Source organism: Clarias gariepinus, chromosome 5, assembly GCF_024256425.1.
Source record: "Clarias gariepinus isolate MV-2021 ecotype Netherlands chromosome 5, CGAR_prim_01v2, whole genome shotgun sequence".
Classification (NCBI taxonomy): domain Eukaryota; kingdom Metazoa; phylum Chordata; class Actinopteri; order Siluriformes; family Clariidae; genus Clarias; species Clarias gariepinus.
In genome coordinates this window covers 32,131,552-32,149,555 of record NC_071104.1, presented here as the reverse complement: position 1 = coordinate 32,149,555, position 18,004 = coordinate 32,131,552, and the positions used below count along the sequence as shown (strand labels likewise).

At 37.8% G+C, this 18,004-nt stretch overlaps 1 protein-coding gene across 1 annotated transcript in view; it reads left to right on the top strand.

The window, feature by feature from the left end:
* The window catches only part of LOC128524546 (coiled-coil domain-containing protein 148-like), an 86,603-nt gene that overhangs the window by 3,658 nt on the left and 64,941 nt on the right, over positions 1-18,004 (top strand). The window contains exon 3 of the mRNA XM_053497156.1: positions 1,098-1,219. Within this exon, the coding sequence (XP_053353131.1) occupies positions 1,098-1,219 (122 nt within the window). The remainder of the gene's footprint in view (positions 1-1,097; positions 1,220-18,004) is intronic.

Sequence of the window (18,004 nt, the reverse complement as noted above, 5' to 3'; positions counted from 1 at the left end):
CTGCTGGAGAGACTCTGACCCGCGGTCTGTGCACAGAACAATTTGGAAATTGGACGATTATTGTGCCGTCGTCAACGGTAACAACGGGTGAAGTGCAGACCATCATGTGTGATGGAGTGTCTTTCTGATATTGCTGTTTTGTTTTTTTTTGTTTTTTTTACTGAGGTTTACTAAAAAGCACAAGCCTGTTACTGTTTACTAATTGCCTACATTCTTCTACAGGCTTTTTAACATCTGTATTCTATTCATATACTTTAAATATTATTGCATTTACTGTGATTATATATAATAATATATGTGATTTCTGTGTAAATACACCTGTTGTTGAAAGATCCCAGAGTATGTTACCGAACCCACCCAAACAAATGCCATCACAAAGACCAATGAGATAATAAAAACTAGTCCAGGGCAAAGTTATGGAAAAGTATCAGTAAGGGTTTGGCTGTAAAAAATAGCCCAGGCTTGTAACATCCCCTGAAGCAGCATTAAATATATAATTAAAAAGCATTGCCAAAAAAGTGGCACACTTTGAGATTTAATTTGCTTGCCAAAAATTAAAATTATTCCTCCATCCGGATTTCAAGAAAAAAATCTACTGATGGTATAACCTGGCGCAGTACATTTAGGCCAACAGCTGACTTCATTTTATTGCCACATAACATTACTGAGTCTAGAACTGACCAACTGAAGCAACCCCCGATCATACCACTGCATCCAGAGGCTGGTACAGTGGTGATGGCTGCATCGCTGTATGCACTTCTCTTCTTACCCCGACACGCACATCACTCTGGAATAGGCATACAGTCTGAACTTATCAGACCACATGACCTTTTTCCTTTTGCTCTAAAGTCCAGGTCTTATTCTCCGTAGCAAATTAACACTATTTGTTCTGATTGGTCATCAATAAGTGGCAATAGTTCAAGAGTAATTAATATTTTTGGCAGGAATCATAGTGATCTAGATCTAGATCTGGTGATAATGTACCTCCATGTAGTAAACCACAAATAAAGAAAACAGACATTTCTAGTGAAGACTGAGACATTATCCACGTCCAGTTATATAGTGTTTGATGGTCGTCTGTTTGCCCTTTGATTTAGAGAAGCTGACGCAGAGAGTAAAGGATGAATTGGGAATCACCAAATACAAACCTGTTCAGTATGACGAGCTTCAGGCTATGGTGGAGGCTAAGAAGCTCTACTCTGACAAGATTGAACACAAGGTAAGAATGGGGTAGAGAGTGATGTAATCGAAGTGCTATTTAATAATGCAATGAATAAAGTTTTATTTACCACCATATACACAATTTGTCTGCAGTGTCAGGCCACTTTGACATTTAATGATGTTCTAGTCTTGTGCCTGAATTAAATTAAATACAACAACTCAGTCCAACTCATCTGTTTTTAGAACATGTTAAGGAAATACGCCAGCATTTTATCAACCTAATCTCTATCCACCACATCTGTAGCATATGTGCTTTTGCCAGGAACAATAATTTCAACACATGTTCCTGTCCTGAATATGTTCATAAATGGTAGTATAAGCACTGTATGCTGAAGAGAATGGTAGGTGTAATTAAACTGTCAGTGTTTAGATGAAATAAATTTTATACACTGTAGTTTAAACCATTAGAGTTTAGCAATAAATGTCTTAGGATAAAACAAATATGGCAAAATGTAAGGATACAGTAAAATATGGTTTCAGTTATTTAGGATGTCATGAAGGTTTAGTGCTTTTCATGAACTGTTACACCCAAATCACTGTGCATGTGGCTGACTATGGTATAGAATATAATATATTTAATGTACGATTTAGAAATCTCTAAGTATCAAATTTCTAAAAAAAAAATAAAATAAATAAATAAATTATAATAATAATAATCTGTTTTGCAAAAATGTTTATTGAAAACCCAGGAACTGCCGTTAGAGTGCTTTTATACTTAGTGATTTTGTCCTAGCTGTCAGCACACATTTTATCTGAAATCCTTGTGGAAATGGCCACAAGCTGGGTACAATGCTGGCATTTTTTCATAAACACACAAATTTGACAAGTTACAATTTTCATGGAAAATCATTAAGTGACACCAATCAAGTAGCCAATTAGGTTGCAATGCATCAGTGGCACTGAAAAAAATAGTCTAATTATTGTAACACGCACTAAAGGAAGGAAAATGCAGGCCCAGATAAAATTCAAATTCAAATAAAATTCAAAATTTAAATTTAAATTTTATTTGTCACATACACAGTCATACACAGTACGATATGCAGTGAAATGCTTAGACAACTGCTCGTGACCTAAGAATAAAGGAATAGGAATAGGAATAAATAATAAAAACATACAAATAAAATTTAAGAATAAAATAACTGTACACAAAAATACACAATATAGAAAAAATATGGAGAATGTATGAAAAAATGTAAAACAATAAGAGCAGCTAACTAAATGGTAATAAAAAAATAGTAATGTCCATGGTTGTGCAATTTACATATTAAAAGTGACTTATGACTTAAAACCATATTTAAGTAGTTTAAACAGTATTTACTCTGGCAACCTAATCAAACACGGGTATATCGCAATTGGAAATCAAAAATAGGCATAGGATCGTTGATCTAGAACGGGCATAAACCAGGCTAGACAGAGTTCAGAATCAAACAACAAACTAGGTCATATACATACAAATAGCTATTACAGAATAATGGCCTTGTAACATACCGGATAATATCAGATAATCTTATACTTTGCAATTAGCACTAGCACTTGAGTCGTATTTATAGGATGTGTGATTGTATAAGGTGTAGTTCAGGTGTATTTGTTAGTACTCAGTTGACATAGACGATATAGACGGTGTAGTCTTTCCGATCTGAGGTTCAAGGTGGAGCTGTGGTCTGTAGGGAGTTACTGTTAGGTATGGTACCGGCAGGGATCTAACATATTGAGTGGAAATAAAAGCATGTACTCGAGCAAGCTAATCGAAAGTTATTTCATTTCCAATTTTCCAGTTTTGCAATGTAAAATGTTTTGGCATACACTGGTACAGTCAAGACAACAAAAATCACAACAATGAATCCTTTAAAATCTTTTTTACATATAGTATTCATTAGAATCTAGATAGCAACTTAGGATATCTAGTAAGTAGACAGTAACTTAGCTGATGCTAGGTAGAACTTACCTCCATAACACCCACCTCCAAGGACTCCACTTCCCATCACACACACACACACACACACACACACACAAGTTCAAACTCACCAGATTACTAATCCTGCACACCTGGACTTATTTTACTACCACAGTATGGGGACTCTGTACACTCACCCAACATTAAATATATGCTCTTGCGTTGTACCAATTGTAACCAAGCCTTAGATTTAGTCATGCTTTTAGTCACATTTAGTCACACTTGTGTTCGTGTTAGGATCACAGTCCAAAGGAGTGTCATCATTAAGCAAAAGCGCAAACAGAGTGTCAAAAAGCAAAGGAAATCCAAAGAATGGTTAAATTTCTGCCAAATTATGGCAACACACTCAAGGCACAGAGATAACAATCAGGAAAAACATGACTTCCACAAGTTAAAGTAATGACAATATCCTTTGCTATAACACCATTTGCTTTTATAATAAGAGCCAATCAAGAAGGAGAAATAAAACAGGAATTGGGGAACTGATTAGAAGTCTGGGAATACTAACTTTTGCTGGCAGGAAGGTTCAGTCCTGGACTGTTATCATGCACGCAAAGTCAACACATGGTAAGGAAATGAAAGTTGAAAAAACCTGACTGTCTTTTCAACATGGCCACCAGGGATATGATTTTCACCTCTGCTCTTTTTCCCCGGATTTCACTCACGCTGTTTCTGTCAGCTCAGTTTAGTGTTATGCAGGACTTCAGGGGGATTTTAGGATAAAATGTTTATGCTGTCAAGTCAAGTGTTTATTTGTCGGAAAAGCTCACCCAAGTTAAAGTTTACTTTAGGTACAACATGCAACATTGGGTAGCATTAGGTATAATGGTTGTGAGTTAGCACTTGTTTATTTAGCCCTTAATAAAGGGTGTTTGGTGTGCATACATCGGCTTGATGGAATTTTTAATTGGACGCTATCATCTCCATTAGTGTGAGACAAAATGCACTTGTGGAGATGAATTGTAAAAAGCAATATGACTCATGCTAATTGAGTAATGTCCTTCAGACTATAATTTAGTCTGGGAGGTGAATAAACTATGCAGTAGAGGGGCACTTTAAAAAAAAATGTGTGGTACCAGACTGGAGATTAGACAATTAGTTGAAGCACTATGCTAATTTATGATATAATGGGATTCCCACTGCACTGCGCTGTATCATATTCCGGTGCTGTTCGTTTTTTTTTGGGTTTTTTTTCTCAAGACAGCTATGTGGAACAGACTTCCAATAAAACTTTGGCACAGAATCAGAGTGGATGATGTAAATGAAGCCCAACTGTTTGCAAACGCTTACACACAGGTGCGCATGATGCATTTTCAACTGTATACACGCTTGCACGACTTCAGACTAGCATATAAGCCTGACATCAAAGAAAGACATAATGCCTTTTATATAATAACAGCTGCTCTTATGCAACAACTAGGATTTCGGGTCCAAAAAAATCCCAGATCAGACAGAAAGCTAAGCTCTCCATCACTTTGAGGAGTTAACCCCGGGGCGGTAGGGATTGGGCTCACGGACCTGCTGTGATTTAGCTGGCGAACTGAAGCAGCACTGTTTTGGAGGCTCATTATGCGTCGCTCACACAGTCATTTCAAATGCAGCTCCCTGCAGCGGCCTGATAAGACGCCTGTGCATGTGTGCGTACGGCCACAGCACTCACATAGACAGGCTTTCCCGCTACAGATAGATACTATATGAATAAACATTCATGAGCGTGGCCTACTGATGGGATAAGGCACGGGGAAGAAGGAAGTACAAGATGTGGTTTTCTTTAAGCGTTGCAAGAGGAGTGTTAATAAGATTCTTAATTCAGCACATTAACCTATTGACCAAGCATAGTCATTCATCTGTATGCATCATTTCCTGATGGGATAATTTTATCCACAATTATTAGCACTCCCAAGCTATTAGAGAGCTGTCTTTTTTTAAACAGGTGTAATTTGTCATGTACCCTGCACAGCTTTGTTTGTTACCTAATTTTTCCGTATGTCTGCACTAAGCAAACATGGCAGGTACAGTATTGCCTAAAGATTTTGACTGTATGCTTATAAATATGTCTGAATGTATGTGTATATACCGTATATATTTATTTATGTATACACACACATACATACATACCGACACACTATAAAGAAATATTAGAAAAGACAAATACCTCATTTTTCGATTTAATCTAGCTTTTTAATACAAGAGTTGCGAGCCACAAATGCGCTGCTGTCTTCACTTCTTCATCAGAAGTGAATCTTCGTACTCATAGGGCTGCTTTCAGGGAAACAAACAGGTAAAAATCTGATGGAGCAAAACTATAGGGAGGGTGCTTTAACACATTAAAATGACCCCAAAAATAGTTTTTAAGAGTTTCGACAGCATGGGCAGAAGTGTCCACAGTGTTCACCACACACTTGAATAGCCATATTCTGTGTTTAATCCAAAAGTTTAGCTCTTCGGTAAGCATCTAACTTTAATGAGCACTGTTGATTGTTGAACCTTTTTCCTGATAATGTTCCAATACTGGCCCTTGAGAATCCCAGAAAACTATAAGCATCAATTTTCCAAATGATGGTTGAATGTGGAACTTTTCCTTGGTCTGTGATTGAGGATGTTATATGACCCTCATATAACACAGTTTCTGTCACTATCACAGCAGTGCCACACTCCCTGTTGGTGTTTATTTAGCATTTGTTAGCCCTTCACCTGTTTTGTTGACTGCTTTTTGAGGGATGTATAAGGGATATTAATAAAATGTTTAAAAATGCCAACCAAATTGATGCGCCAGAGAGAGATATCAGCACTGTCATTGTGACGTGTCATTGTGACGTGTCATTGTGACGTGTCATTGTGACGTGTCATTGTGACGTGTCATAGTGACGTGTCAGTGTGACGTGTCATTGTGACTGCTTCCCAAAAGAAGATCATGTTGGTGATTGTGATATGGTGGCCCCTTTCTGTTTTCTGCACACAAATTCTTTTTTTCTCATACCCCAGTTAAGGATATTTGGGTCAGCCATGATCCTGAGCCCCTGGAGCAAAGATGGTTTGACCAAAACCATCACAATGGCAGCTTGGAGGTGCTGGGGCGTGAACTCGTCTTTCTGATCAGTAGCCCAACTTTCTGATTAGCAGCCCAAAGCCTTTACTATTGAACAAGAAGAACAATAGTGAGCAAACCAGAGGAGACAGTGGGAAGGAACATTTGGAATAAACCTCAAAAAGAAAAGATACTCAAAATCTATAAACGTATACTGTAATTATTTGGCAAGTTATACAGTATAAATAAACCTGTTTTCGCTCCCTGAATTATTAATACACTCAACCCTTAGGCAGCAACCTGTATTTAAAAAGAACCGTCACTGTGGTTTCATTTATTAAAGAGGGTTTTGGCAAAAAAGGACAACGAAGCAAATATATTTAGCCACTCGGTTCATGCATACACATAATATAAAAAGTACTTAAAAATGCATTTATGGATCGATACAAATCATTATATGCACCAAACTTATTTAATCATTTTTGTTTTTGTTTCCCCCAATTTTTCTAATTTACCCACATCACACTAAGCCACGTTTCCCACCAGTTCTGCAAAAAATTGTATGAATGCATGCAACTTTGCAAGAACACAGTAGAAACTTATAATGATGTCGTATTGTCCCCCTTGACATGAAGCTGCCATGCTTTTTTTTTTGACAATCCTCGTGAAGATACGGTCAAAGAAAGATGCAGGAAGAACTTATTAGGGGTGTGTTAATGACAGAATTGACCAGTTAACGATGTTACTAACACGTCCTAGAGACTTCATTGACATACTATGAACATGGCGAAGACAGGAAATATTGGATCGCAACCTGAGGATTAAGAATCAACACATTGAGAACTAAGTTCTTACAATGTCTTACAATGTTATAGAAGACCGATTAGGTTCATATTACATTCTCCTGGTGCTTACCATGTTCATGGCATGCATGCAGCAGGTTATCAGCGTGTCTATGTCAAGTGTAAATACTTGGTCGAATTCCTCACACCATGAGTTTTCGATGAAAAGTATCGCAAATTTCGTTTTATTCGTACCAATCCGGGGGATGCAATAAAACATAAGGGCATGGTAAGCATCTGGTAAGATCATGGTGTGTTCTGACCAGACATACTGTAGTAACTACTCGGGTAGATCTCATTGGACCTGGTGAGAGATTGACCATGTGTGTGATAGGAAATTAGTGACAACGTGACAGAGGCTTTGAGACCCTGATGGGAAGTAGTATAAACTTAATGCACATTTTTTACATTTTGACCCTGTTCCTGTTGCATTATTGCAATATGTTTAGGATGCAATGGAAACTTTGTGGTCTTTGTCACAGTGTGATAGTCATAACCAAGTCCCACCATGTCTTAGGGCTCTAGTCCCCTATAAACCGACAGCTATCAACCAGGGAAGGCGAATGCTTTCACATGGTTTCCTTGAGACGTGTGACAGCAGCCGACTGCATTTTTTCAAACTGCTGCCTATGCAGTGTTAAGGGGTAACGCTGTAGAAGGGAAGTGCCATTCACCCCGCTCCGCCTGTGTGAACTCACAGACACCCATGACTGGCTAGTGTCACCGTGATTGATGTGGGAGTGCAAATATGCCACCTTACCAGGAACTTTTTTTTAAGTATATACTGTCAGACTAATCAACTTGTTATTGAGAATCTGCATAATGCTATGTCTTCTGTCCTTAAGAGTTTGCCATGGCAGAGAGCCCAGAAGCGCAGCTTTCCCTCAGACAATTACACATTACTGACATTCGAGACTCCGGCAGTACTGTCAGAGCTGCTGTTAGAGAAAATTAATCAACACTTTATGACCAATCAGATGCAAGAATCTGTTCGCGCAGTACTGTGGTATTATTATATAACATTATAAGAGTGATTTAGTCAAAATGTTTTCTAGTTTCTAGAGTTTCTTGACATTTAGGGTGATAGTAAGTTTAAATTATAGTAGCCAAAAAGGGCAAAAGTACATAACAAAACCGAAAACACAATAACAAATTTAGAAATAAAATATCAAATTAGAAAACACAATGACAATTCAGACAAACCAGAAAAGGTAGGTGTAGTTTGCGAATGGAATTCTTATTGCTGATTGGACGAGACATCTGTCACTCAAGATATACAAGAAGAAGAGGCTTTTATTAGAAAATCTCTGAAAGTATCCGGTTTTTGAATTGTCGTTGTGTTTTCTGATTTGTTATCTTGTTTTTGGTTTCGTTATTTTGTTTGTTTGTTTATTCATTTATTTTGGCTTTTTAATTTTGTTTTCGGTTTTGTTATTTTGTTTCCTGGTTTTATTACAGTATGTTGATTTTGGATTTTTTATTTTGTTTCTGGATTTGTTATCTTGGTTTCGATTTTGTTATTTTGTTTTTGGATTTGTTATTTTGTTTTTGGATTTGTTTATTTATTTATTTTTGCCTGTTATTTTGTTGTTGAATTTGTCATTTTGATGTTTATTTTATTTATTTATTAATTTCTTTTTTGTTTTGTTATTTTGTTTTGCACTTCTTGGTCATTGTGCACCATAAGGCACATACTGTACTAAAGCAAAAAATGATATTGTAATGGACCACCTCGCTGTTTAGTGCACATAGTGGATATAATGTCGTACAGTAGGTGTTTCAAACTGGTGGCCGATCAGATTATATATATAAACTGCACGAGGTAAAATTAGTTCATTTATTTTTTAGACAGATCTTGATTCTTTGGTCTACAGAATCTGCTGTGACTCAATAAGACGCCCTAAATAAATGTATAGATTTATATGTATATATTATTTTTTGCTAGCGTTGTTAAACTGAAAGTGCTCCATTAGCACTGATTCCTCAGTAGCAATCCCCCATATTTCATGTGGATCATGAAAAGAAAAACGATTTTACAGGAACCCCCTACAAATACATTGAATGTGTAATTACATTTCACTGTTTATCATTAATATTTATATCTCTTGAGTTTGTTAATCACTCCAATTAAAGGGGAAGTTTATTGATTGTTTTTCCTGATATTCAATAATTTCTGATTTTATAGCACACTTATAGCACACAGTGATTTATTTATGGGTGTGCTATCTGGTTTCATTTAGATGAAGATAGGTTGCCTTTTGAGTCTGGTTCCTCTCAAGATTTCTTCCTCATGTCATCTAAAATGACATAATTCGACATAATGTTATATCATCTAAAAGGACACTTTGTCCCCTTAGTAATTGCTTCTAAGTTATTCTGAATTGCCTCTGAACTGTTTGTATTGTTCTTTTCATGGCTAACGCGACCTACAAAGCTAACTAGCGTCTAACACAAGGCTGAATCCCAAATCTCTCTCTAACACCGATCAAGGGCACTACTTGGCCTGTTGAACAAGGGATTGTAAACCCTACAGTACTAGCATTCCAAGTAATGTTTGACCCCAGAATTCCAAAAGTCAGCTGATATTTTAAAGCAGATAGAAAAGGAAAAAATTATGAAATTTACAGGACTGTCCACCACCTCCATGGGTATTTCTCCGCAGCTTTTGGCTACATAGTACCAGTAAGAATTGAAAACTATTTTCAATCCTGTTAATTACAAATTAAGTGTCAGTTGCTGAAAGTCAGTCGGCAGCATCACCAGTCGCGTGCAGTTAGTTCCGCTAGTCATGATAGGATATTGTTGATATTGTTCATATAATCTGTTGATAACAATTGGTGTTTGTGGAACGGTCGTATTAAAGCAATATTACATTTTAGGTTTTGTTGTCGGACTGTGATGTTGCATGGACGTGCTGCCCCCCTGTGCCTACGGCTGCATCACAACCATGCTGATAATCAGCACAACAGCACTCTCTTGTGTTTTTATTGCTTAATTATATGTTAATAAAAGATTAATATGCAAATCATTTAAGGTGGCTTTTTTCCGTATGAGACCTTAGTGCCTTCTATGCCTGTTAGTTTTTTTTTCCTAAGTAATCCCAAAAATCCGTTCAGATGATGGGATAACATCCTGGAGTGTTTCCTCGGCCTGAACAGATGCAGCAGTTATACAGTTTTGATGGACTCTTTGATGGCAGTGTTTAACAGGACCAGTTTTTCCCTGTGGGACAATACTGCATTGGCAGTACTCAGTAAAAATGTAAGCACATTGGACAGACTGACTAATGTTGCTCAAGGGAAAATGAGAAATAGAGGGAAAGAGAATTGTGTATTGTACATTGTGTGTTTGCTTCTTAAGTCTTGTATCCACGGTTTAAACCTGGTGACATTCCATTTAGTCACATTAGTGTGTTATAATGCACTTGAGCAAAGAAGCTGAACATCCATAGCTTATATAAATTAAGTATAGGGCATTCGTGAGCCATTACTGGAGGCCTGCCTCATCATCTCTGTCCTCGTTTTCACCCAGGCTCTTCCCACAGGCTGTAATTGGAAGATCTCTGGACAGGAAAATGCACAATTATCTGACTCTGTCTCGTCAGAAAGCTCGCTTTGTTACCAAACTACAGTGTGTAGCATTGAGAAGCCACACGCGTTCACACACACACACACTGACATATTTGTCTTACTATCCTTGCGAGGACCTTTTTGACAGCTAATTACTGCTACAACCTAATTTCAATCGAACCTGTAATCTCAATAACAAAGGTAAGATAATAACATTGCTTCTTTTTTTTATTGTATTAGCATTCTTGTTTAATGCAATTTTTCTATAGGGACCAACCAAGCATAACCACAATATCAAAACAATATATTCCGATGCTTGTTGGTCCCCACAAAGATAGTAAACATGCCCAACCACAGCCCAACGAGTCTCTGTTCCGTGCGATGTGCAAATTCATCCCCAGATTAATTAGCGATTCCGTGTTTGTGTTTGCTATTCCTGACTGCAGAGACACTTTGTCGAAATGTGTGTTTATGCATGTGTATGAGCGTGCATCGTGCTCAATTTTGCTGTTTTTTTAACACCTTCTGTTTGACGAATCGAAAAGAAAGCTCGAAAGTTCACACGCAAAAAAAGTTTTTGTATTCATAGCCTGTGTGCATCTTTGTTAAATATTACAATATCAAGGAGCTTTTTAGTATTTAGATTACTTTCAGCATGATTAATCATATCCTTCTTCCTGTGGCGGTTTTTCTCACCCTACTGATAGAGGGCGAGGTCATGAACTCTCGCACGGTGAGATCGGTTACGGTTCAAAGGGAAGCCTCAGGGTAGGATCACCAAGCTTCCCCTTGTGTGTGTGTGTGTGTGTGTGTGTGTGTGTTTGGGTGTTTACCATCTCATTAACTGACATGTTTGACCTTGTGGGGACAATTAGCAGGCTTAGATGAGAAGAAGTGTTTATATTTATAGCAGGATACCTCAGGAAAAAAAAACCGCTCAGCATATTTTGGTGCAGAGGTCAATAACCTGTGGAGTTGGCATTTATGATGGGAGTTCTGACTCTTTTCAATGAGTCAGATGATTTGGCTCAGCTCACCAATAAGCACTGACGCTTTCAGCTCTAAGTTGGCCCACTGCCATTTGTTTTGTTCCCAGTTCCTATCTTAAGCATGGGATTATTTTTCTTTGCCTAATTATGACTAATACTGTTTTATTAAATCTTCCTCTCTACACTGTAATGAACAGTATTACATTACACTGTACAACTTCATTAAAATCTATTAAAATGATCATTAAACCAGCAAGGCACTACAACATGCATTGACGAACACAGACAGCATGTGTTAATAGTATTGCGCTGCTGGGTCTGTGCTACATTAATAAGATTCAGTTCCATTGATCCACATAGCACCACACCTCTCCTAATAAACAAGACATAACGTACAGCTCAGCAGTATAGAGGTTTCTTCATCATGCTGCTTCATCCACACATCTGAGAATCAAACACACATCCAAGCACCCATCCTAACCCACAGCTCAGGGATTGGCAAGGAGATCTTCAGCTTGACTAAATCTTGTGGTGCAAGAGTAATGGCAAAGCTTTGACTCAGCTTTTAGTGCATGCTTAAAAGAGCAGAACATATGTAGCTACATATGTACATATGTAGTAATATATATAGCCTAATCAGAAGAAAAAATGCAGATTAATTTTTCCGTGGTGTGTGAGAATGTGTGTGTGAGTGTTGACCAGAGGTCCTACCACTGTCTGACAAAGGGAAATAAATGGTCACCAGTGGCCTCCAGTGATCACCAATGGCCTCCAGTTGTCACAATTGGCTTCCACGGTCCCTAGTTGGAAGGGTCTATCTATCTATCTATCTATCTATCTATCTATCTATCTATCTATCCATCCATCCATCCATCCATCCATCCATCCACCCATCCATCCATCTATCTAATAGATTTGGATGTTTCTCAAAGACAAACAGAGAAGCAGTTTTGAAAAAAAACTGAAAATCTTTGCTGCTATTTCGCTTTATTGGTAGTAGTTAGTAACAACAATCACTAAATTGCATTCTCTGAAAAAATGATAATTTGACAGAACAAAATGAGAGCACAGACAACTGACTTTTATTCGGTCAATACAACTTATATTCTTGCAACTTCCAGAGGTTGTTTATTCAGACACTGCAATCTTCACTATGATTTCCAAGGACACAGGCATATTCTTTAAAAGCAAGCTTCTCACTTCACTTGGGATAATATTATATTAATTCAGATTTTCACTGTTTCATTGCTAGCCGGCTTACACTCTCACTTCACTCTGATTGAAGGTTTTGGACTGATCCAACAATTTGGGCTGACGTGGTTAAATCGAATTTTTTTAAATTCAGTTTATCAGCTCAAACACACTAACTGTGCACTTATAAATTTTAAGAATATAAATCATGTAATTATTGAATTATTCTGTGATTAGTGGTGTTGTTGGGGGCATTGTTGGCTCAGTGGTAGATTTCTTGCCTGCTATGCGGAAGGCCCGGGTTCGATTCCCAAACCAATGCCCAAACCCCAGCCACTGGATGGAGTGCAAAGTCCCAAAGCTGCATAAAATGGGAGGGTTGCGTCAGGAAGGGCATCCGGTGTAAAACATGTGCCAAGTTGTAGTACGGATTGGATGGTGCGCTGTAATTAGTAGTATTGGGTTCAAGACTACCATAACCAAGACCATAGTCAATGGAGTATGAGTCAAGAGCAAGTATGACAGTGGGGCAAAATCAAGACGAGATCAACATCAGACATGCCGAGTGCATGATTTATCCAGTCGTGTTCAGGTTCTGGTAACAGGACATACAGCTCCAAACAGACCTGAAGAACCCTAGATCATAAAAATGCCTCCAGAGGCTTGTATAGTGGCCACTATGCATGATGGAGCCATCGCTTTATGTGGTTCCCTTCTTACCCAGACACGTGCATCACGCTGGTATCGGGTCAATCCAGACTCCTCATACAGTATCACATGGGTTCTCATCGACCTGTGTGGAAAAGCTTTTACTTTCACTATTAAACATCACTCTGATTTCTACTGTAGATATTTTACGATGCTGCTTCACCAAGCGTTAAAGTGATATCAGATCATAGTCACTCATGATTTATTTCTAACCACATTTCTTCCATGAAGTAGAAAGCCTTATCCTTACAGGTTTTAATAACACTTGCAATAGTTCTTAAACCAGTTACAGTTATTTTTAGACATCTAAGTTTTTTTTTTTTTGGTCATGCAGTGTACACTGCAATGTGTATGTATCGTGTTGTTCGTTATAGCATCAGTGCAGTGTACTTCTGTTTTATAGCATTGTTAATAAAGCTCACATGGTGTAGGAGTGTTTAGGGATTATGCATGAGGTACAGTAAATAAAACAAACAAGTTTGCTAGTTAGACAAAAATGCAACAAGAAGCAGTGCAGCACCTGTAGCGATTTGCAAATCAAAGCACATTACCTTTGATTTGAGCACACAGCAGGAAAATAAAACGCATTCAATATTTGAATTTGTTTTGGCTCTTGCAACTTTCTGAGACCAAATCCAGCTTTGTATCACAAGTACATGTTTAAGCCTGAAAATTTTTAGTAATTTATAAGTGCTATATAATTCCACGTGTACTTTGTGTGTGTAGCAGGTGTACAAATACTAACCAGGACAACTTGCAGTTGTATAAAAGCAAAGGTCGTAGAGGTGAAATATGGCTGTACGATTATAAGTTAATATCCCTGATTTGAGATGGAAGACTTTATTGGTATGTGACAGAAAAGCATCGTCTTTGACAAGTAAGCCCCCAACATCCCTTATAAAATAGGCAGTTACTGTATATACAGTAGTACAGGGAAACTCTTCAGAGTCGTCTGCAGTACATACATAGACATGCAAGAAATAAATCAGATGAATGCTACATATATGATAATGTACTACCATTTTGTTTTAATTTTATTTTTTATTTTTTAAGCGTGTCTAGACGTGATATTTCCTATTGTCAGAATGTTGCTCAATCTAAGGGTGGTTTTCCCGGAGACATACATGTACGTATACCATATAACATTGCTTGTCTGCACACTGCTGCCACTCTCATGCATGCATCGCTCGCCTCCTGGATTGATTACTGTAATTCACTTTTAACTGGTTTACCTTAAAACCTCCCCACGAGCTTCAACTCATCTAGAACTCTGCTGCCCATATCATACCCTGAAAACCTATAATGCATCACACCATCCCCACCCACGAAACCTCCACTGGCTCCCTATCAAACATCATATTGAGTTTTGAGCTCAAATTGTTCTCCACCTCTCTTGCCCTCTGTGCTTTTCCTTATTAAGGCTTCTCTTTGCACCCACTGCCTGCCTGATCATTATCGGCGCTAGAGCCTTTAGCCACACTGCCCCATGTCATTGGAAGTCTTTTCCTGAATATATCCGTAATGTAGACCCTTCAACCGCATTCAAAACTTGTCTTGAGACCTGTTCATACAGAAAAGCCTATCCCACAGGATGTAAGGATGCGCTCAAATGTTTTAATGTTGTTTACTACTAGATGTTATTTATCTTTTGTTTAAATTGGACAGTGATTATTATTATTATTAATATTAATAATATTATACAAATTATGTAGATATGAATCTTGAAATGCCATTTTCTACAGTTTCATTTAAAGAACAGGGCTTAAGCAAGCCAAATAAGTTTCTTCCCTAATGTGACCTCATATAAGAACATGCCCCTCCCCCTGTAATGGCTCAGCTTTGCTTCAATAATAAAGGGAATTTGAGGTGTGAAAAATGCATTATCTGTGGGTTATTTTAGCTGGAGTTTTGGGGGAGCTCTAAGACCTTGTTAAAGAAATAATAAAATATAGGACCTTTAAAGCCGCTAAACAAAAGTCAAGAACGTATTATATTGTATTAATAATTTAACCTTGCTTGTTAAAAATTGATCAGATTTAGATGTGTATGTAAGGTGTGTATGTTTTATAATAAATGATGGGTGTCTGTTTACTTCTTGCGTGTCTGTGTATAAGAGATTATTATTATTATTATTATTATTATTATTATTATGTAGTTATAAATTTTGAAATGCCCTTTCCAACAGTTAACAGAATTCTAGTTTCATTTAAAGAAAAAGGTCTGTTGTGTTTAAAGGTCTGTTGTGTACAACCTACTTATTCTATGCCTAGGTGTATGTATACTATATACAGTAAATAATAAAAAAATAATGAAAATATGGGACCTTTAAAGCTGTAAAAGGAAAGTCAAGAACGTATTACTAATGAATTAAAGGGGGCGGCGCGGTGGTGTAGTGGTTAGCACTGTCGTCTTGCACTTCCAGGTCCGGGTTCAATTTTCGGCCAGACTCGATTCCCGTCTTTTTGTGCATGGAGTTTGCATGTTCTCCCCGTGCTTGGTGGGTTTCCTCCGGGTACTTCGGTTTTCTCCCACAGTCCAGAGATATACAGGTTAGGTTAACAGGTTTGTGTGTGTGTGTGTGTGTGTGTGTGTGTGTGCCCTGCGATGGATTGGCACCCAGTCCAGGGTGTACCCTGCCTGTCCTGGAATAGACTCCAGGTCCCCACAACCCTGAATACAGGATAAAGTGGTATAGAAGATAAGTGAGTGAGATTGATTAATAATTAAATGTTGCTTGTTTAAAATGTATTAGATTTAGGTGTGTATGTTTTATAATAAATTATGCGTGTCTATTTACTTCTGTGTATAAGAGTGTACAATAAAAAAATCTGATTTTGAATACAAAATCTAGATCATTAAACAAACACAATAAAAAAAAACTTAATTTATTTATACTCAAGATCCGTATACAATCTGATATATGGACAATGATATAAACAAACACAGCCAAAAGAAAAGATTTCACAGTTTTATTTTCACTCCACTTCTTGGAATCCAGGTATTGAGACTCCACCTAATAGACTGTGTGCTCTCGATCTGAATGGGCCTGCTGGGAAATAGAACCTGTACAGTATATAGTACTGATAACTCAGGCAAACTGTCTGGATAGAGATGTATGACTATGTTTGTGTTTGTGTGTGTGTGTAGTTATACAACGTTATCTGTCTTAGCAGTAGACTTCCTACCGCCATGAGTGGATGGAATCTGAATAGGAAGAACTGAGCAAATTTCATTTTATATGTGATAATTTAATATGAATGCATACAGATGAATAGTGAAGGGTTACATGTTTTGCATAAGCACTTAGAAGTGGGAGTCTGGAAATCAAAACCCTGCCCGGGGCACCGGTATTTTACCAAGTCACTTCACTTCTTTCAAGATAATCCACTCATTTATTCCTTTTATAGAATAAAGGACGCTATGCAAGGATATGTAGAGATGAGTGACTGTGGTCAAAGAAATAAATGTAAAAGTGAGAGTGACCTTGAAAACGACATGGTACTGAGACAGTATAGAACAAAAATTGGTAGAACAAAAAAGACATTAAGAGAAAAGAAGAAACGACGAACAAAACAAGGAGACTATTCATATAACCTGGAACTGAAATGTACCTCAATGGGATTGTATGTCAGGAATCTACAGAAAATAGGACCAAACACTGACGTGAGGGAACATACAGTATATACAGTTCTGCAAATGCATTTAAAATGATAATCAAAGAAGTTGTGATTGCATAAGTATTCACCCCCGTTGCTATAAAAACCTTGAATTAGTCATCGTGCAACAAGTTACTGCCAGAAGTCACACATTTACTGTAGTACCTTCCTGTGTACAGTTAAACTGTTGCTTATTGTTAATGTAAAAATAGAAATCTTCCTCTTCTTGCAGGCCTTTAGAGTTTTTTAGAGGGTCTACTGGTTTCAAAATCCCAAACTTGGCTTGTCTTATGATGTATCACTTAATCAAAGGAAAAAAAACAAACCACTGGAACAATCCTTGTCAGGAGATATAGGGCACGAGGCGGGGTACTCCCTGGATAAGGTGCCAATCTATTGCAGGACTCACGCATGCATACACTCACATGCTAATTTACACACTATAGGGCAATTTGGGAACACCAATAAGCTTAATCTGCATGTCTTTGGACTGTGGGAGGAAACCGGAGCACCTGGAAGAAACCCACCAAGCATGGGGAGAACATGCACACCGCCCTGGGGAGGGAATCGAACCCAGACCCTGGAGGTGCAAGTCGTCAGCGCTAACCATCATGTCACATGTAAACTCAATCACATGTTTACATGGACAAATTTCGACGAGACAAATTGGTTGGCGAACAAAAAAATAAAACAATTAATTTACATAAAGTGATGAAGGGATGTAGCTTGCCTCGCATACTGAATGTACTGAGGAAACTGTAATAGGAGATTTCAATTTGCCATATTAAGGTCGGTAAAGTCGGCTCCCGGTGCTGCACATTCGCACACCACCCGCAATATATGCCT